At 42.7% G+C, this 20,361-nt stretch overlaps 2 protein-coding genes across 3 annotated transcripts; one reads left to right on the top strand and one right to left on the bottom strand.

Annotated features, from left to right (window-relative positions):
- Positions 1–949: 949 nt before the first annotated feature.
- mmd2a (monocyte to macrophage differentiation-associated 2a) lies at positions 950–10,088 on the top strand. The gene is made up of 7 exons (XM_010747228.3): positions 950–1,278; positions 4,923–5,004; positions 5,740–5,900; positions 7,081–7,155; positions 7,239–7,340; positions 7,515–7,584; positions 8,467–10,088. Exons 1-7 carry the CDS (start codon positions 1,250–1,252, stop codon positions 8,665–8,667), a joined length of 720 nt encoding a protein of 239 aa, XP_010745530.3. The 5' UTR covers positions 950–1,249; the 3' UTR covers positions 8,668–10,088.
- Positions 10,044–18,825, bottom strand: ap5z1 (adaptor related protein complex 5 subunit zeta 1). 2 transcript variants are annotated; one of them, XM_019257284.2, is made up of 17 exons: positions 18,667–18,825; positions 16,324–16,461; positions 15,905–16,236; positions 15,713–15,825; positions 15,458–15,632; positions 15,278–15,331; positions 13,899–14,039; positions 13,776–13,813; positions 13,069–13,231; positions 12,801–12,979; positions 12,577–12,719; positions 12,371–12,489; positions 12,107–12,234; positions 11,914–12,011; positions 10,925–11,057; positions 10,551–10,765; positions 10,044–10,470 (listed from the first exon to the last, which is right to left on the bottom strand). In XM_019257284.2, exons 1-17 carry the CDS (start codon positions 18,705–18,707, stop codon positions 10,218–10,220), a joined length of 2,463 nt encoding a protein of 820 aa, XP_019112829.2. In that variant the 5' UTR covers positions 18,708–18,825; the 3' UTR covers positions 10,044–10,217. The 2 variants fall into 2 exon arrangements, with proteins under 2 accessions (XP_019112829.2, XP_019112830.2); XM_019257285.2 differs by lacking the exon at positions 15,278–15,331.
- Positions 18,826–20,361: the final 1,536 nt, after the last annotated feature.

The following is a 20,361-nucleotide window of genomic DNA, read 5'->3' as shown; positions in this document are numbered from 1 at the left end:
TTCCTCTATATTTTGTCTCAAAATAAAGTGTTGTTAGCAACTCTACAAATATTTTGTCTCAAAATAAAGTGTTGTTAGCAACTCTACAAGAAAAAACATACATACGTGAGTATTTTACAGGCTCAATATATTTTAATCTGACTACTTTTAGGCCAATAAATAAATAGTTTTACAGTCAGGCAGTATTTAGACTCCCATTTAAAGAATTATAATTTAATTAATATAAAATATTATACATTTCAAGTTCAAGTTCAGTTTACTTTACTACTAAAGTATGATCAATATATTAATGTACTTCATTACAGTATCACAGTAATAGACCCTGGGACTGATACAGATTATTGTTTAAGCAAAATTCTGGTGTTGTTGCAAGTTGTTACTTTATTCACACTTAGTCGAGTGGTTCTCAACCTGAGGGTCAGGCCCCCTCCAAAGAAGATTTGTCTTTTCTCCTCTGTCATTATGTCCATAGAGGCTGCTGAGCCCAGTTACATTACTCAGCTCCGGTTCTGGCACGACACTGGCTCCATTCTCCATCAGCCAATATCTTTCAACAGTTAAAAAAAAACATCCAAATGATGTGAAAGAAACTTTTTTTGGTGTCTTGTCACATTTTGTGAGTGTGAGGGAGGCTGGACTCCACTGACAAATGTCTTATTTCCAACCTTTCACCTTTTTTCTGTCATTTTTTCTAAAGTTAATACAACATGAATAACTTTCTTTTTTAAAAATAATAATTCAGTCAGTTAAGTGTCACCTTTTGTGTCTGTTTGCCGGTAACATAAAATGTCAGAGCAGGGCAGCCAGCTTGAAAAAGAGGCAGTGTTGTGGGTGGAGGGGTTGATGTTTGCTGGTTTGTTATCATCAGGCAGTGTTCAGGATAAGAGAGGAAAAAAAGGGGGAGGAGGAGGAGAGGAGGGGTCACACACAAACCCAGCCCCGCGGAACATCCTGCAAACACATCTGAGAGAAGCTTGGAACAAAAACTCTGTGCGGGTTGCCCCGGCGCACGTCGCCTCGTGCTGCTGTCTTTGCATAAAAGTCGTCCAGTTGTTGTTGTTGTTGTTGTTGTGTAGTAGCAGTATCGTTGTTGACTCTGCAGGTCGCTGCCCCCTCCTCGTTGGACTTATGTGTTTATGTTTGGACACGGTGGTGGGACATCCGGAATGGGGCATCCATAGGAGGAGGACGACGCTGTTGGTAAATAGAGTTCGAGCGCACGCAAGGCGCGCGTGAGAGCCTGCACGAGATGGACTTTAAGAAGACGAAGTTTGGAAGGTAATTTTATTTTCCCACAAGTTTTGACTCATGCTGATTTCAGGCACTGTGTTTTTGTCATGTGTCACAGATCCTGTGCGTTCATGCGTAATGACGCGCTGGCACCGGGACAACCAGAGCACCAGAGGGATGTTATAGATTAGTTTGTGTCTGTTAGAGATAAAGCGAGGGACAGAGCCAGATGTAACGAGGTAGAAGACCATTACTTTTGTATCCAAGTACCCATATAGACTTTTTAAAGTACGCTTCCTGTAAATTTACAGGAATTTACTGGCTGCTGAGCTTCAGTAAAGAAAAAAGTTCAATTACAGGTAATTACTGTGATTAGGCAGCAGCAGATTGTTGTAGTTTTACAATACTGATGTGGTTTGGTCAATGTAAAAACAGTACATTGCTTTAATGTTACTGTAAGTTGTGATTACAGTAACATTACAGATTATTAAATATCATTTTGTAATTTTACACTGAAATACTGTATTTCTTTCAGTGATATCGTATATTATTGTTACTGTACAAACGCATTACAATACTGAGGGGTTCATCTATACTGCTGTAAAATAATTTCTATATATTAAATCATTAAAATAAAATAATTTACTGCAATTTTTTACGGTAAAAGTACAATAATATTTATATATATTTTACAATGTACATATGACAAATAAACTTGAAATTTTAAACTTATTAGGTGCAGCTGAGCTTCTCCACCATTATATGTGAAAATACAGTATTTTAACGTAGTACACAACCTGTAAATTTACACAAATCTACTGGGTACTGAGTGGAAGTACACCATTAATTCAGTAAAAACGGCAAATTACAAATAAATACTGTGATTATGATACAGCTACATTACAACTACACTGTAATTTAGCAGCAAAATACTGTCGTTTTACAGTAATGTTGTGGTTGGGTTAAAAATACAGCACATTTCTGTAATGTTACTGTCATTACCAAACCGTTTACAGAAGTTTTACTATCTGAATCGTCTTTTTAAATCTTCTCCAGGCTCCTTGTTGGCTGCACTTCAGTTTTTTTGTATCATGTGCTGCTCTGTTTCACTGGACATCACACACACTCTCAGTATATCACGTTGAATTCTGCTTGGGTGCATTCATCAGTCAGTTTGTGCATGTTTGTGTGTGTGTGTGTGTAGTTAAACGTGAGATGGCGATAATCGTGAGAACCAGAGTTGGAGTCCCAGAGGAGATGAACTTGATCTTTGCCGTAAAAGGAATAGCCCTGGAGTTACAGAGAGCGTATACAAACACACACACACATTCCTATAACGTACACTATCCGATGATCCAAAGGTTCTGATCCTCTTAGATGCAACCGATCCTATTAATGTGTGGAATGTGCTGTAATGAGCTTTTACGACCAAACACACGTTTGACACACGTGAAGAAAAGGAGAAAGAAGTGTGTGTGGAAGAAGAATGAGGATCGGGACAACAATGCTCCCTCTGATCAGAGCCTGTGAATCTCTGTCCCTTCCTTTCAGTTCATTACACAGAGACTCTGTCATAACCCATTAGCGGACATCAGACTGTTACATTCAGGTTCATTGACAGCACCACAATACCACAGCAGTGCTCAGAAAAAAAAATACTTGTTGTGCAATTGGCACAGCCTGCAGGGAAATACCAAAGGAATGGCAGATATCGTTGATCTTTCTTTGGATAACACCTTGAGAGAGATAGAGCATGTAACACAAGCCTGACGGTGACTTTATTTACTAGATTTTGCATAATACGAGTCTGTATTATGATAATGCACTGATAGGACGTGCATTAAAAGCAGGAGAGTGAGTTTGGAGGAAAGACAGATGTGTGTTTTGAGCAGTAAAAGAGCCCTGATGTCTTGTACCGCCAACCAGACCTACAACAGGAAAACACACCGACATTCTTGTTATGAGGGTTTTGGTGGTGAGTGCATAAACACACACGCACACATACACACACCTCGAGCTGAAAGTTTAAACAAGACAGCCCACGAATGTTATTCTCCTTCTGTCCAGCGAAGCAGTTACACATTACAGCTGTTCCAAAGTCAAGGATCAAGAGAGGAAATCAGACATGCAGCGCAGGATCACATGTTGACGTCTTCCTCTCGCAAGATAATTCTGACCGCAGTTAAAGATTAGAACGTTTCTGATGCTAAAATTTGTGCAGCTTGAAATGTTTGGACTCTGAAACTTACTTTTTTTTTGCCAGTTGTCAGGTCAGTGTGTTATGCAAGACTTTTCCTGTTACATTATCGTGTTAGTGTTTTGGTAATCCCCTGTTTTCTAGACTTTTAGGTCAGGTGTGTGACAGTCGTACATCCCTTTGTTTTCTACTTCTGATTCTCCTGAACGCTCTACAGAATTAATAGACTGTTACAACAAACAGCTATGGCATGAGTGTGTGTGTGTGTGTGTGTGTGTGTGTGTGTGTGTGTGTGTGTGTGTGTGTGTGTGTTGGGAATGAGGCGTGATGCTGGCGTGTGATGCAGAGCCGTCGGCCTAAATGTGCAATCAAATAACACAGCTGACCGACACTGACACACCTGTGGCCCCTACACGAGAAGCTACATTTGAATGTGTGTGTGTGTTTGTTTGTGTGTGTGTTCGTGTGTTGTGTGTGATGTGTGTGTGTGTGCATCTTGACGTATAAAATGTGGTTTCGTAACATGTCCAGATGTGTTTTTCCCCTGTAAGCTGGGATTGAGAGATTTACTGCTGATTAAATAGCCTACACAACACACACACACACACACACACACACACACACACACACACACACACACACACAAACACACACAGTAACTTTCTCCGTACTATATGGCAACATTACAAGGAAAAATGCAAATGTAGTTAATGATTAGCGGTCAGCGGTGTAAAATGTTGTTGTAGTACAGACAGTGACATCACCGGTGGTCATAGCAACAGTAGCAGACAGTTGCCCCAGTAACGATGAGGCGCACTAAAAATTCAGACAACGTGATGTGGATTAGAGATCTGTAAATCCTCCAAGAATGACCATCACACACACACACACTCTCTCACACACACACACACCTGCACTGTTAATAATCACTACTGTAAAAATACAAAATTACAGTATTTTAATGTAGAACACATCCTGTAGTTTAGCAGCAAAAATAATGTAGTTTTACAATAATATTGTGGTTGGGTTATTATAATTTTACATTAAAATACTGTATTTTTTATAGCATCTGGTTACTGCAGAAACACAATACACATACTGTTATTTTCATTTATTTCACTGTAAAACAATTACTATGAATTACTGCGAATTTACTATATGGAATGTGGAAAGTATTTTAATGTAGTACACGTCCTGTAAATTTACAGGAATTTACTGGCTACTGAGTTGCAGTAATAATACAGTAAAAATGATTTGATGTGATTAGGCAGCAGCAAAATAAGGACGTTTCACAGTAATGTTGTGTTTGGGTTACTGTAAAAACACAGTACATTGCTGCGATGTTACTGTAAATTGCTGTGAGCTTGGTTACTGTATCTTACAGTAACTTCTTCACAAACACAGCAGAACCTTGTTTTGCCTGCAGATCTACAGTCATCACTCTTTTGTCTCCCCCTCCTCACCTTCTCATCACCTCACCTCACCTCTCTCTCAGGTTCATGAACTGCAGGGTGCCGGCCAGTAAGAGATACCAGCCCACTGAATATGAACATGCTGCAAACTGTGCCACACATGGGGTGAGTCCAAACGAACACGAACACACACACACACACTCAAGATTAAAAGCTGTCAGACTGTCCTCGTGCTTTCTGTGTTTAAGTGAGTCTGTTGGAAAAGAGAAGAAGAATGATGGGGAGGATTTTTAGACTCGCCATGGAGGCAGTGGGATATAATCTGTGATTTATCCTGTGGCTTTCTGTAATCTGCTGTAATCCCTGTGTGCTTCTGCCTCCAAAAGAGCAGGAATGAATCAGAGAGTGAAAGATGAAAGACAAAACAGAGATGAAACAATAACAATGACTGTAAAGCGGCTTTCTGCTTCTGTTGGAAGCTGTTTCCAGTCTTTACAGCGTAAGTGGTTTTAGTTCTTCTTCTTATCTATCTTATATACTGCATACATTGCCCAGCTCCTGTTCTGGCACGACACTGGCTTTACTCCCCGTCACACTCCCCCGGTGCTCTGAGCTCACACTCCGGGCAGCTCGGCTAACAAACTGAGCTAACAGCCGCTACACTTGGCAGAGGTTTCCAGTGTTTATAGTGTGAGAACGACCGTACGAATGACAGAGACGCCGTTCACCTGATTACAAGTCCGTGTAGCATCGACATGATTCAGAGAGGAATGTTAACAATGTCAGGAAACAGTTTGGCTGTCTAATTTTTCCCCCAAGAGGCTGGAAAATAAAATATGTGTCTGGTTTTTGAGGATGAAAATGATGTGAAACTATTTTTCTTTTTTAAATTCTTTCCAGTTGTGGATCCTTCCCAGTCTGCTGGGCGGGTCTGTGCTCTACTTCCAGTCTGTGGACCAATGGCATCGCATGGCCGCCTGGCTCTATGGGGGTGGTCTCACCGGCTTGTTCGTCACCTCGACACTCTTCCACACAGTTGCCTGGAAAATCAGCCACCTCCGGTGCGTGTGTGTGTGTGTGCGTGTAGCAGAAAAACGCTGGTAGGGATTTGGCAGATGTGTGTGTGTGTTTATGTGCCGCTCTGGTGGACGTTAACATCACACACACTCAGACGTACACTTTGTTAATTATGACACAGCCAGATGCCCGTAAAAGCCAAACAACAGATGTGGCCGTGGTGATGAAATGGTATCTTCAACTTCACACATTCACATATTAAACACCTTCAGGGCATTTCCTCTTTCTGTTTTGCCCACCTTCCTGTCATGTCCAACAGTAAACACATCATGAAAATCTCAGATGTTGTTCAAAAGTGTCTCAACTCATCCAGACTAACATGAGCTTATCGGTTTAAAGTTTAAGTTGAGATCATTTGTTCACTATAACCTGAGATATATAAGTCTTATTTTTAATTAGTTGATTGAGTTTAAGCCTATTTTACCTTATGTACTACAATAAATTTAGATATTAAGATCAAAAACCTCAGAGGTACTCTGGATTCTGACCTTAGGTGAGGCTCACACGAGAAACATAATTTTATCATCTTAGAAACGTCGCTAAGGCTGACAGAAAAATGAATCGAGGCTCAACTATTGTCTGGTCTTCTTAAAAAAATATCTGGTTATCTTTTAGTTTTTTTAAAGAATTGATTTTAAGATCCTCTTATTAGTTTTTGAATAGCACCAAAACGGCTCCAAACTTTTCACTTAGATATGTATCGAGCAGGTTCATCAAAAACAAAAAAGCCACAAAAACACACAGTGGAAAATAAAAACACACACATATTTTTTCTTGTATTGATTATTTAAAACCAGAATTAAGAAATTATTGAAGAATAAAAAATTAGTTCAGTTTCTTGTATTCTTATATTAGAAAACCTCAAGAGTTTGTGTGATTATTTAGTTTTAATTGACCTTTTATTTTGAATTCTCTTTAACAACACAAATGATTATGATTTTATTAACATATTTTACTAAGAATATGGTGAATAATTCTAAAACTCCGACTCTGCTGACCTTTCACAGTCCAAAAAGAGACAACAAACATTGTTTTATATTTTGAAGGACGAGTCAGGGGAGGTAAAACTGTGAGACAAACCTCAGGACTCCTGAACTAAAGCTCTTTTTAGTAGTCATGATTTAGAAATGAGCTCTGATCTCTCCTTCTCTTGTTGTCGTGCAGGAAGGTGGAGCAGCGTTTCCACATGTGTGACAGAATAGCCATCTACTTCTTCATCGCTGCCTCGTACTCTCCCTGGTGGGTCACGGTGAACGCATGACATGCAGTTCAGTGGATAATAAAGCTGACGTAACAGTGAACATACTGATGTGTTTCCTCAGGTTGATGCTGAGAGAACTCGGGCCCTGGTCGTGCCACATGCGCTGGCTGATATGGGTCATGGCCTGTGTAGGATCCATGTATGTCTTCTTTTTCCATGAGAGGTAACACAGTCTCTCTTTGTGTCTCCGTGTCCTGGTTTTACACAATTAACCTGAAACCAAACTCCCGTCCTCCTGAGTGTTTACAGCAAACACGGCGCTGCTGTTTGAAGCAGAAACACTTAGACAGAAAATTGGAGGTTATTATCTTCTCATGTCCCAGTTTTTGTCCTGCAGGTACAAGCTGCTGGAGCTGCTGGGATACGTAGCCATGGGGGTTGTTCCTGCTTTGGTCATCCTGTCTATGGTAAGACCGTCTTCCTGTTGTGAAAGGCTTCCTGCTATTGTATCGGGATCAGACACTGTCAGTATTTACGGAGCCACACCGGTGCTTTTGTTTATTTGAGCCCATTACCTGCAAAACATAATAACTGAAAGAATATTTTTAGATCCCTCTCGCTTCTCCTTTCCTGACACCACACACTGATACCTCTCAGGATATATGCAAGATCATTAGTTTCTTGAAATATGAACTCCATGTGCAACTTAAAAACACACAAAACCTTTTCATATATAGTTTATTTGTTTTGGATTTCCACTAGCTGGTGCCGTAGCAATCATCTAATCTTCCAGGAATCCATACGAAACATAAAATACATGACGCATTACTGAGTAAATAAGTGAGAGTTGTGTCCGTATTCTCAGTGGGTGCTGGACTTTGTTGACGTTGCCGCTTGTCTCCCATTCTGTTTGTGATATTCGTGTACGGGGGTGCAACCAAGGTGGAGATGGTGGCCATGGAGACCATGGTTCTCTGCCAGATAATGTTGGAATGCTCCCCCTGGGTTGGGAGCGAGTTGCTGCCCCAAGAGGGGGAGATGAACCGTTGTTGGCAAAACTCTAGATTTTCCAGTCCATCTATGTTTCATCCCTCAGCCTTAGAGATAGGGTGAGGAGCTCAGCCAACATCTGATTAGGATATCTCCTGATCTTGCTGGAGGAACTACATAGCCCATCTAGCCTGGGAACGCCTCAGGATCCCCCAAGAGGAGCTGGAATGTGTTGCTGGGGAAAGGGATGTCTGGAACGACTCTTACTCTTGACTCTATTATGCTCTGTCGACAAAATGTACATGCTTTCTTTGAGCTCTTTAATCTTCTCTCTTCAAACTCTTGTTTTCTCGTTCCAGGTGGAGCGTGCAGGTGTGTGTGAGCTGGCAGTGGGCGGTGTCTTCTACGTGGTGGGCGTAGTCTTCTTCAAAAGCGACGGCCTTGTCCCTTTCGCTCACGCCATCTGGCATCTTTTCGTGGCAGCAGGAGCGTCTGTTCATTATTACGCCATCTGGAGGTACCTGTACTTACCCGGGCCGCTGCTGCACACGTCCAGGTGACTAACCGCTCCCACCTGAGATCATGTGTTTTCCACGTCACATGACTGACTATGAGGGGAGATGATGCTGATGATGACGTGTCATTTTCTTCATCTGATCTCCCTCTGACAGATCTGAGACTGTGATGTAACTCCACCCTCTCCATACGTGCCAAACTTTACCACACAGGCATTCCTTTACATCGGTGCTAACCCTCCCTCCTCTAACCTGTGTATCACAGTTTTGTCATTTTATTCAAGTTTTGTCCATTTTTGCACAGCGGCAAAACATGAAAATACAGAGTAGAGTTGGCACTACAACAGACAAACATTTCACTGAAAGAAACTTCATGTTATTGTATTTTCTCCTGAGAGTATTTGAGCTAAAAAAAAACATCTTCTCAGCCACTGGTGACACAATGATACAGTCACTCAGAGGACCGACGGGAAGTTGACCCTCTTTTTGTCAAGATGATTTATATTCGCCATGTGATTTACAAAGTTAAAAAGTCTGATCATAGAGCTAATGTATCACTAACTCTATTCTCTGCGTCAAATGTTAAATTCACAAAGAATGTCAAGGCTATTTGATTATCTTGTTTTAGAGGACGATGATTGCCAGTTATGTTTTGTTTAAGTGATGCACTCTCAGGGTACATTCAGACGGGCGCTGCGGCGTAAATGCAGGTTTTTCCAAATCATTTGAGTGGGATCAACTGCAGTAAACACAGCGGAAAACTGAGCCGGATCCAACTTTTGAAATAAACGCAGCCCAACGTCATACTGCGGACACCGATCAGACGCTCAGATCAGTCAAACCTCCACAGAAATGTCTCTGAAACTTGGACTATCCAGCTGGATTCATGGACTAAACTCTGATAGTCTACCTGTTGTGCTCTGGCTTTGTTTATCTCATGTACCCAGCTTCTAAATCTGAGTCTGACTCTCAATTTATGCTGCAAAATAGCGACACAAGTTTAATTTGGTTTGTGAGAGCGAGTGGTTGAGCGACGTAGACAGTGAATGAGAGTGAGCGAGCACAAACATCGATAAAGACGGTTAATCAGCAAAATAAAAAGTTATTTCCTGATCGTTTCACAGCGGTTACGTTCAGCACAAACAGACACAGTGTCAGATAATCTCTGCGGCGTCCGATCCAGTCTGAATGCACCTTAATCCCCGAGCACTTTTCCATCAGCAGCAGTGTTGAATGAATTTCCTAAAATCGTCTGAATATGGCAGAATTAACACACGGGCATGTTATACATGTAAATTATATATATATGTGCAGATTTTTATACTTCTTTGAACACTGTGTAGATCACACCTGCAGGTTTTCTTCAGTAGTTTAACTGTTTCTGTTACTCAGGAAGTGTTTTTTAAAAATCAGATGATCTATTTTGTACAAAATTTTTATTTTCACTGTATTAAAGACAGACACTATATTACACCGTGTGTTTTGTGCTTCATTACGTCAAGCTTCGATCATAGAAAGTCGTTTATTTACAAAAATAATGTGCAAAAATCATCATTCATCATCATTTGTTTTTCTTCATGCTGATGCTTCGTGCGTCACTGTGATTGTGTGAGGTTGGTGAGGGCTCGCAGTCGAAGCGGCGTGGCCACGTTGGTGTCTCTGTGCCACTGGGGTGTCATGACATGTTGAGGCGGGGTCAGGACGCTCTGAGCCACACCGGGGCTCTTCAGCAGCGACCACAGCTCCTCACCTCGCGTCACTATGGCAACGAGGTCGTCCTCATCGGAGCACCAGGCGACTGAGCCGCCTCGGGTTACCGTTCTTAGCTTGGAGAGGAAGAGAGACACCCTGAAAGAGACGTGAACACACAGTTACATGACATGTAGAGGAGTAAAAGGTGAACTTAAACGTGTGCAGCTCTCAGTAACCTGGGTATGAGGTCATGTGATCGTGACGCCAGCTTAGCCAGAGCGCTCATCAGAGTGGTGACGACTCTCGGCGCAGGGCAAACGGCTCCGGGTGGTGGAGCGGATGAAGTGATCTCAAACAGCACCGCCTCCAGCGCCTCGAAACAGGAAGTGATGAGCTTCACGGAGCAGCGAGAGTCACATGACACAGAGAGATACTCTCCCAGCACCCACACCTGGAAGACAAACACGTGAAGTGTTATTTCGGTGTCCGGTTTGGGTCACGTTTTTATTGTTCTGTGTGATGTTTCAACACTCTGGGGCAAAAAAAAAAAAAAAAGATGCTGAAGTTTGAGAAAAGCTTGAACAGGATCCAGAATACACAGCTTCATTACCACGTGCGTGTAGATTTCCTCTTTGCTGTAGACGTTGGCGGTGGCTCCGGCGAACTCCAGCAGCTCGTGAGACTGGTCCACCACAAGAGACGGGTGGAGCTTACAGAACTTCAGCAGGTGGCAGCTGAACACCCTGGAAGAGAGAGAAAGAGAGAGGTGAGGTGGGTGAAGTTCAAATATAGAGTTCACAAAGTGCTTTACAGAGCAGCAGACCCAACAGAGGCCACACAGGTTAAGATCAAGAAGTAAACACATGCAACACCACAGAAACTATGAAAAGAAAGAAACATTAAAAACCAGCTGTTCATTGATGATCTAGAAACTTCAAAATAAAAGAATAGCAGTAACATGAAGGGGCAGAAGGGAAAATCTGACATTAAAAATGTTGGTCAGGTTAACAGTAACAGAATAAAAAGGTGATAAAAGAACTGAATCAGCGAGCCTCGCCTCCTCAGTCAGCTCGTTCCAGAGTCGACCTCGGAACAACTAGAAGTGACCCGCCTGAGGATCTAAGGCTGCAAACTGGCTCGTACGGGGTTAACATTCTGGCAGTGTGGTGCAGTAAAATCTTAAAATCAATCTTTTAAAAACACACAGGAAGCTGAAACCAGTGAAATTTGATGTCATCTGTTAAAACCAGGTCAGAATCCGAGCTGCTGACTTCTGGACGGGCTGAAGGCGTGAAATGTTTCTTGTTGATAGCGGAGAGGAGCGAGTCGCAATAGTACGGTTTTTAAAATATGAAAAGGTGTGGATTCATGTGTTTTTACAACGTGTGATTTGAGACATTTCAAATAATAAGTCACGGGTTTCTATTGGCTGATGAACACTCAGGTGCTTTCTGCATCCTGACAACTCTATTCAACATGTAACAATCCTCTAATCTCTGTCTTTTCTACTTTTTGTTGCGTTGACTGTTTTATGACTCATGAATCATTTTATCAAGATAAATCTGCCTCGTTTTGCTTCTCTGCTGCTGCTGTTCTTACCTGTGTGTCTCTGTGATGTATTTCGGGATGTTGAGGAGGAGGCTGCTTCTTTCCAGCATCACCAGAATCAGGTGAGCTAAAAGCTTCTCGTCAGCTATCTGTTAAAAAAAACAAAACAGATGCGCTGTTAGAGACTAAAACGTGTTAAAGCGCAGCATGTGCAGCCGTGACGTAACATTTAACGTCTCTTCACCGTGATGACTGTGTTGAAAAAAATGTGCAACAGCACAGGGACGCTCTGCGCACACTGGACGACTCTCGGCCAATCGGCAGCCTCGGCCAGCAGCTCGTGGAGCGTGTTCAGCCGGTCGATTGTGTCGCCTGTGCGGGGGAAAAAAAGGGAAACACAGTGATTCAAACCACGGACAACAGACTGCTCAACAACAGTGCAGCTGTAGACACATTTGTCCACATTATAGTGAAGTTAGAGGTAAATAAGACACCCTGACTGCGTTACCTGAACCTGCTTCGCCTCGAAGCAAGAAGAGGAAAAGTCCTCGGAAAGAAGGGCTTCGAAATGCATCGAGTGACAGGAGGCCACGGGCACTGGACTCAGCGATGGGCAAAGCAGCTGACCTGCAACACACAGACACACACATGAAGTAAGATGGTGGTAAAAACAAGTGACAGCTGTCTGAAGTGTGTGTGTGTGTGTGTGTGCACCTGTGTTGTAAAACCAGAGTGGCAGAGAGACAGGGCAGGTCCAGCAGAGTGTGGAGGAGCTCCACTGCAGTTCCAGCTGTGACCAGAGAGGGCAGCAGATCCACAAAGTCATCCATCAGCGCCGGGCTGTCCCACGCCAACAACTGCAGAGACAGAGGGGAGACATGAAGCATGACCTCTTCCACGAGGACGTTCAGAAGTGTCTCTGTGAGACGAGCTTTCACCTTCAGCAGGTTCGGGAAGGAGCGGATGTACTGCGGGACCCGCAGCTGCAGACTCTCGAGGTTCAGCCGGAGGAAGCGAAGAAGCTCGTGTGCCAGGAACTGATCGTTGAAGAGCTCGGAAGGGAATCGAGCAAACACCAGCCTCCACACGCACTCACAATCCACGGCAGCCATCTCACCTGGATAGATTCAAACACACACTTTTAAACGAATGCATACGTGAGGATGAGATATGTACACGTGGATGTGAACACACACACACACACACCATGGTTGAGGTAGAACTGTGCGATAGGCAGCAGGACTCTGGCAAACGACAGATCTGAGCTGAGACGACCGAAGAGCGCCTTGATGCACGGGAACGTTCGGAAGACCAGCGAGGCGTCCTCGACGCACACGCAGTCCAGGATACACACCGCCTCCACCAGACACTGAGAGAGGAAACAGGTCAACAGTATGAGAACGTGGTTTACGAGGCACACGTGAAACTTCATGGAGAAAACTAAGACTCATGTGCACGAGGAGAAAGAGGAGTTATAGAAAAGTCTGACAACCTGTCACATCTAAAGACGGTGTGTCAAAAGTTTGAGAGGTTTCAAGACAAAACGCAGCTTTCAGGCACAGCTGCTGCTCGAGTTTTCCCTTCTCCATTTTATCGTGCTACAAATGTGAGGACTCGTCAAACTCACTCCGACAGTCTCTCCTCCTCCTCCTTTTCTACAGTCCCAGACTGTGCCGATCATTATTTGGCAGAAGTCTGTAGAGACTTGGCTTGGGAACCCGGAGTGTGGAAGTCCAGCATGACAGGTAGCTGATGTGCCAGTTCATCAAGTTACCTCGAGCAAGGTACCGAAGCCGTAAGTGCCCCCAGGGTGCTGCCAACCACTCCATGAGTCCTTAGTGTGTGCATCTCAGAATTATATCTTTAAAAACTTATATATCTCCACAGTTGTAATCAATGATATTCAGACTCACCGCTTTCTGCAGGTCTGCATCTGCCTTTTTGTGCGCCTCTGTGACAGAGACAAGAATAAACAGCTGTTCACATAAACACAGTAAAATATAAACGTACAGATAAAATCATATCTGTGCACTCACTGCGATCGCTCTGCTCGATGAGCCGTTGGCAGTACTGGAACGCCTTCTCTCTCAGACGCTCCTTCGGAGGCAGCAATCGGCTGGAGGAGGAAGTGGCTGAAACCATAGAAACCACCGACCCGTCCACCTCCGAGCGGTCATCTGCAACACGGGAGGGTCAGGAACGAGAGGTCACGACTCGAAATTATGATTTATGATTATGATTTAATCCAGTGTTCTTAAGACAGCTTGAGGCCAATTCTGCACAGTTAAAAAGGAACGTCTGACCAGAAGCAACAAAGCTTATCTGCAGCTGTGTGAAGTTTTGCAGCAAAGAAAGAAACTTTGTTCGCTGTCGCACAAGAAAACTCAACCAGGCGCCTTTAAACTGGAGATGGGTGGATGATTGTTCACTCTCACATCTTGTGTTGTGCATGACCGATGATGTCTGAAGCTTCAGACGTCACCGGTGCCTCAGAAAGTTTCAGGTTTGAAAGTTTTGCAGCTAAACTATGTGATCGGCACATCAGTGGGAGAACAAGAGGAGTGCAGCGACAACCATCGATTGAAAAAGGCGGCTAAGAAGCTAAGCTGGCTCTTTACTGTTCCGCAGTCATGTCGGATAAGTTTTAAGGTGTTTATTAAAAACAATAACGAAACTAAACAAGATGAGACAACAGAAAATATTCGAGCCCTCTTTGTTTGAATCTCGTGAACAGGTAAAATAAGGAGAAACCACACAACCACACCCAGATGACAGTGATCCAGCAAACGTGTGTGGTCTAAACAAATAAACAACTCCACCCATAGACACATTCTGGCTCTTACAAGGAGAATAACTGAGAAATTAAGAGATAATTTCAACCTTATAGCAAAGATAGACTGAGAAATTAAGAGATAATTTCAACCTTATAGCAAAGATAGACCTGTTTAGAGTGGGTGTACCCTGATAAAGATAAGCAGTCTTGAGGAGCTGCTATAACTCGCACAAACCACCAGATGTCAGTGTGCTGCTTTAAATCTGTTTTCTGCTTCACCCTTGAATCGTTACTTCAAACTAAAAAGCTTTCGGACAAACTGGCTGTTGAGGTTTAGACGAGAGATTATCAGACAGTTTAGAGACAGACAACATCTCCCCTGAGCGTCCCATTCAGAGCAGCCTGTTAGTCATTCATCAGAGCGATGAGCTCACGAGAGGGTTAAAGGAAGATAAACACACCGAGTGAAGAAGTCACAGGTCAGAATTTCTGGTGTTTGTTAGACAGAAGCTGTTCGACGTGTGAGTGAGTCATGATCATATCAAGTGCGGTGAGTTGAATTGTGTCGCCCCCGAAGAGTTTAGTTTCTGTCTCAGAGAGGCACGCGCATGCAGCGAAGGTCCACAAGCTGACATGTCTTACCATTAGAAAAGGAGTGGGAGTGGGAGAGGGAGAGGCTGAGCTGCAGCCTGTTTGCTGGAGATGATGAAAAACACAGAGCAGGTCATCGGAGGCCTTCAGAGGCGATACTCTGAGACTCTTTGTATGTACTGTGCAGCTTTGACATGATAAGTAATGAGCGGGTTTGAGTGGAGGTCATACCGGTGTCCGCTGTGGTGTTGCTATTGGAAACAGAGTGGTAGGTGAGAAGCCAGTGGCGGAGCATCGAGAAGGAGTAGACGTTCATCCACTGGTCATCGGTGAAGCTCTGACCCACACACAGCACGGTGAAGAAATCCCCGGACACCGTCCCGTCCAGCTCGGCTATGGGCACCGGCTGAAAACACACGAACGCAGATACAGATGTAGAAGGAAGCAGTGACGCTCGTCTGTCTCCAGAGCTTAAGAGTTTCATACCTGACGTGACCTCGGCCCCGTGAAGAACCCTCCAGAGGAGGCACATCCACCCTGAGTGATGCTCGCATAACGCAGCCAGTCCACGAGCTTTTTACTCAGGAGGGTGATGTGATCTGAAGCGAACGACAGAGCGAAATCAGACTTTCTGTTTCAGCTTTTTAAATTGAACCCTGTGATCCGTCTGTCTGTTACCTTCAGTGAGGCACTCGGGGCGGTGTGTGAGGACGGTGTTAAGGACGGGCAGGGTGTGTGTGAGCGAGTGAGCTGACCCGTCCGATTGTCGGCTTTCCAGGCCGCGCAGCAGCTGAGCGCAGAGAGACGACAGGTCGGCCGTCGATCTCGCCTGTGAGAGCAGCAGGGCGGCGGCGTGGCTGTTCAGCTGGCTGACGTTCTCCTGGTTGTAGTTCAGCTCCTGACCAGAGAGGGGCAGCGTCTCTCTGAGCACAGCCGAGCCCAGAACCTGGAGCTGCTCCGAGGGCGACGAGAGGAGCGACAGGAGTCTCTTCTGAAGCTCAGGAGGCAACCTGTGGTCAACGACAACAGAGCTGTGTGTGTGTGTAGATTAAACTGAATGTGAGCGCCGTGTGTGAGGCGTAGGCTGGAGCTCTTACGTCCGGGTGTACTTGGTGGCGGACAGAATGAGGTGCAGCCTCTGAAGGGAGTCCACAGTCTCATGGCTGAGCTCCTTCGCCTGGAGCAGCTTCACCAGTCTGCTGTAAAACTTCTGCAGCTCAGACTCCTGGATCTCCCTGAAAAATGACACACGAAAGATTTTAGAGATCTGAATCCACCACTGAGGAAACAGTAAATGAACTGTACACACACACACATTCATTGGCTACCATCAGATTTCGGGAGCTAACCATTCACAAACTTTCCCACAACGTTAGACTGGAGGAGCCGGGTCACACCGACTGATCATTTAATTAGTGGACGACACGCTCGACTTCACCTGGAGCAGCTTCACCAGTCATCTGTTCTTTCTATTCATCGTCTATCACAAAGAGAGTCCTGCGTACTCGAGTGAAAGTACAGAAGTTTTAGAATAATAAAAGTACTCTTTATGCTGAGACGTAGAAGAAGAGATACTTTTATTAATCCCTCGGTTTACATGCATTTCAACCCGAAATACACACACACACATTTTATGTACACATTGTCATAAAAATCAGGGTTACACAGCTAGTTAGATGTTTTAACTTATACGATGTTTGTTCTTATATTACATGTTCTTAAGGCACTTCCCTTTATTGCTGTTTTCTGTAAAGTTCAGGTTAATGTATCAGGTCAGAGAGGTGACGTCTAGATTGGGGACATACTGGCTACTCATTAGGTGATATGTTGAAGAAAGCTGTTTAAATGCATTATATGCAAATTGACTGTTAACAATTTACAGGGGTTGAGACAGCCCATCTTCAGGAAAATGTATAAGAACCAACTGTTAACGCTCCTCAGAGAGCCTTTTTCTCTGTAACCCCTCTAGTGTGTTGCACTGTGAAACGCTCCTCTCGTACAAGAACAATAAATTCAACTTAGACTTTGATGTTTTGAATCCGATCCTCCTTATTTAAGGGTTTTTCACGTAACACACATGGTTCACATGCAGTGTGCAGAGAGGTGGTGGAGTGATGAGGTGGAGCCACCCAGCGAGCGGTTGGGGGGTTCGGTGCCTTGCTCAAGGGAACCTCAGCAGTACCCAGGTGGTCCAGCTACCAGTCCATACTGGACTTAAATCCTGCAATATTACTGCAGTACATGTAAAAGTACTGCGTTCAAGTTTGTACTCAAGCAAAATGTACTTAAGTTTTAAATATTAAAAAGTACTGCAGGAAGAATTTAGACCCCTTTTACTGAGCGACACTGCAGTATAAAAGTAATCTATTACATTTAAAAGTCCTGCATTCAGTGAAATGTGACACGTTATAGTAACTAAAGTAAAAGTATTAAGTATTATGCTGAATGTAAAGAGCTGCAGGAAGGATTTAATGAGAAATACTGCGGCATTAAAGTAATCTATTACATTTAAAAGTCCTGCATTCGGTAAAATGTGACACGTTATAGTAACTAAAGTAAAAGTATTAAGTATTATGCTGAATGTAAAGAGCTGCAGGAAGGATTTAATGAGAAATACTGCGGCATTAAAGTAATCTATTACATTTAAAAGGTCCTGCATTCAGTGAAATGTGACACGTTATAGTAACTAAAGTAAAAGTATTAAGTATTATGCTGAATGTAAAGAGCTGCAGGAAGGATTTAATGAGAAATACCGCGGTATGAAAGTAATCTATTACATTTAAAGGTCCTGCATTCAGTGAAATGTGACACGTTATAGTAACTAAAGTAAAAGTATTAAGTATTATGCTGAATGTAAAGAGCTGCAGGAAGGATTTAATGAGACATACTGCGGTATGAAAGTAATCTATTACATTTAAAAGTCCTGCATTCAGTGAAATGTGACACGTTATAGTAACTAAAGTAAAAGTAATAAGTATTATGCTGAATGTAAAGAGCTGCAGGAAGGATTTAATGAGAAATACTGCGGTATGAAAGTAATCTATTACATTTAAAAGTCCTGCATTCAGTAAAATGTGACACGTTATAGTAACTAAAGTAAAAGTATCAAGTATTATGCTTAATGTAAAGAGCTGCAGGAAGGATTTAATGAGAAATACTGCGGCATGAGAGTAATCTATTACATTTAAAAGTCCTGCATTCAGTGAAATGTGACACGTTATAGTAACTAAAGTAAAAGTATTAAGTGTTATGCTGAATGTCAGAGCTGCAGGAAGGATTTAATGAGAAATACTGCAGCATGAAAGTAATCTATTACATTTAAAATACAGTAAAAATATAAAAACACTTTAATGTAGCATCAGCGTTAGCCTCGTTAGCTTAGCACGAGCTGCGGACACCGTTTTGTAGTTTTGTAGTTTTGTAGTTTTTCTTTTTCTTACCTCGCTTGTTTGATCAAACTCTCTGAGCCGTGAGAAAACATCTGGACAGAGAGACATTCCTCCAACACCACCTGTCTGTCTCTCTGCGTGTCTCTTCACCTGTCTGTCTGCCTGCGGAGGAACGTAAACAGTGCGGCCGCTAATTAAGTCCTGACTGGAATCACATGACCGACACTTTGGTTCCGCCTTCAAAGAGGGAAGTCCAACAAACAGACGTAAACACAGAATATCAGCATGTCATTATATCTATTATTTATTCAATATATTAAATAACTTTAAGGTCACCTCCTTTCAGCTTTCTCAGCTTGATCGTCTTAAAATGTAATTTAATACTTGTATTTTCTTCACGAGGACAAAACAGCAACTCAAATATTGTATTTTAAAGTATTAAAAGTATTTTCTTCCTATATCTTTCTTGTGTATATCTATCTATTTATCTATCTTTTTAATTTCTTTAAAGCTGATTAGTTTATTATGTCCATCCTCACTGATAGTGGAGGAATATCAACACCTAATTTACAGTTTTTTCACGCCTTCACAGGCTCCTGAAAAACTGCAGAAACAGACGAGTTTAAGGCAACTTATTCAAGTATTTGAATGTATTTTTTTTAAGCAGCTGCACTTTGCTATTTCCATATTTCAAATACCTTTTTCTATTTCTACTCTGCTGCTTTTCAGATATAATCTCACACTGTGTTTAGAGTGTATGTACTTTTCAGATAAGATTTAACGTGTCTGAATCCATTCAAGTGGTAAAACCACATTTTACAATAATCGATTACAAGAACAGTCACATGTTAGAGGAAGTATTGCAGTTCCTGTCTGTGTTGTTGCTGTGGGTGATTGTGAAACACTGTAAGTATTAATAGTGTGTATGCAAAAACAATAAATAATACACAGAAATTAGTGTGACATCATTAAACAGACTAAGTTTCTCCCAACGCCCAACTCTGACTGAAGTCCAGCCCCGACTACACTCAAACAAACAAAGGTTTGACTTTCATCAAAGATTCATGAAAAAGGTTTTCAAACTTCCCCTTTGTTGTTTTTTATCAACCGGACGCCGATGCAGAAGTGCCAGAAACTGCAGTTCCTCAAACGTCCACTTGAGGCTGGCTCCAGAAGTGAGTCAGTCTCCATAAGTCCCCATGTTCAAATGTCCAACTTCACAGCAGAAATAAACATGTTTACAGCCTGGTACAAAAAACAGTTTTGGTCTCTATAGCTAATTTCCCCGTTCATGACAACTGTCAAACTGAATTTTTATATAACTCACCTAAAGTTAGATAGATAGATAGATAGATAGATAGATAGATAGATAGATAGATAGATAGATAGATAGAAAGGGTTCTTAAGATACATTCAAACAGAAGAGAGCAGATTTATACATTCCTTTGAGTATTTGGGTAGTGCGATCCAACTTTTGGTAAGACACAGTCCGACGTCCTGCTGCCACCGCCAGTCGGATGATCACATCTGTCAAACCTCCAAAGAAATGTCTCTGAAATTAAGGCTATCCAGGTGGATTCATGGACTAAACGCTGATACTCTACCTGTTGTGTTCTGGCTTTGTTTATTTCATGAACATGAGCTTCTAAATCTGAGTCTGACTGCTGTAATGCTGCAAAATAAAGACCCGAAAGAGTTTCATTTGATTTGTGATTGAGGGACAGCAGTGGTTGAGCGACAGAGCCA

Source organism: Larimichthys crocea, chromosome XII (assembly GCF_000972845.2).
Source record: "Larimichthys crocea isolate SSNF chromosome XII, L_crocea_2.0, whole genome shotgun sequence".
Classification (NCBI taxonomy): Eukaryota; Metazoa; Chordata; class Actinopteri; family Sciaenidae; genus Larimichthys; species Larimichthys crocea.
The sequence above is the reverse complement of the archived record's forward strand: the minus strand, read 5'-3'. Positions and strand labels throughout refer to the sequence as shown.

What these genes read in the sequence shown, in the direction of transcription:
- mmd2a (XM_010747228.3), top strand. Translation starts at nt 1,250, where the DNA reads ATGGACTTTAAGAAGACGAAGTTTGGAAG. An exon ending in CAAACTGTGCCACACATGGG is followed by an intron (nt 5,005 to 5,739) that starts GTGAGTCCAAAC and finishes AATTCTTTCCAG; the next exon opens with TTGTGGATCCTTCCCAGTCT. An exon ending in TGGAAAATCAGCCACCTCCG is followed by an intron (nt 5,901 to 7,080) that starts GTGCGTGTGTGT and finishes GTTGTCGTGCAG; the next exon opens with GAAGGTGGAGCAGCGTTTCC.
- ap5z1 (XM_019257284.2), bottom strand. Translation starts at nt 18,707, where the DNA reads ATGTTTTCTCACGGCTCAGAGAGTTTGATCAAACAAGCGAG. An exon ending in GCCACCAAGTACACCCGGAC is followed by an intron (nt 16,237 to 16,323) that starts GTAAGAGCTCCA and finishes CGTTGACCACAG; the next exon opens with GTTGCCTCCTGAGCTTCAGA. An exon ending in CAACACCACAGCGGACACCG is followed by an intron (nt 15,332 to 15,457) that starts GTATGACCTCCA and finishes CATCATCTCCAG; the next exon opens with CAAACAGGCTGCAGCTCAGC.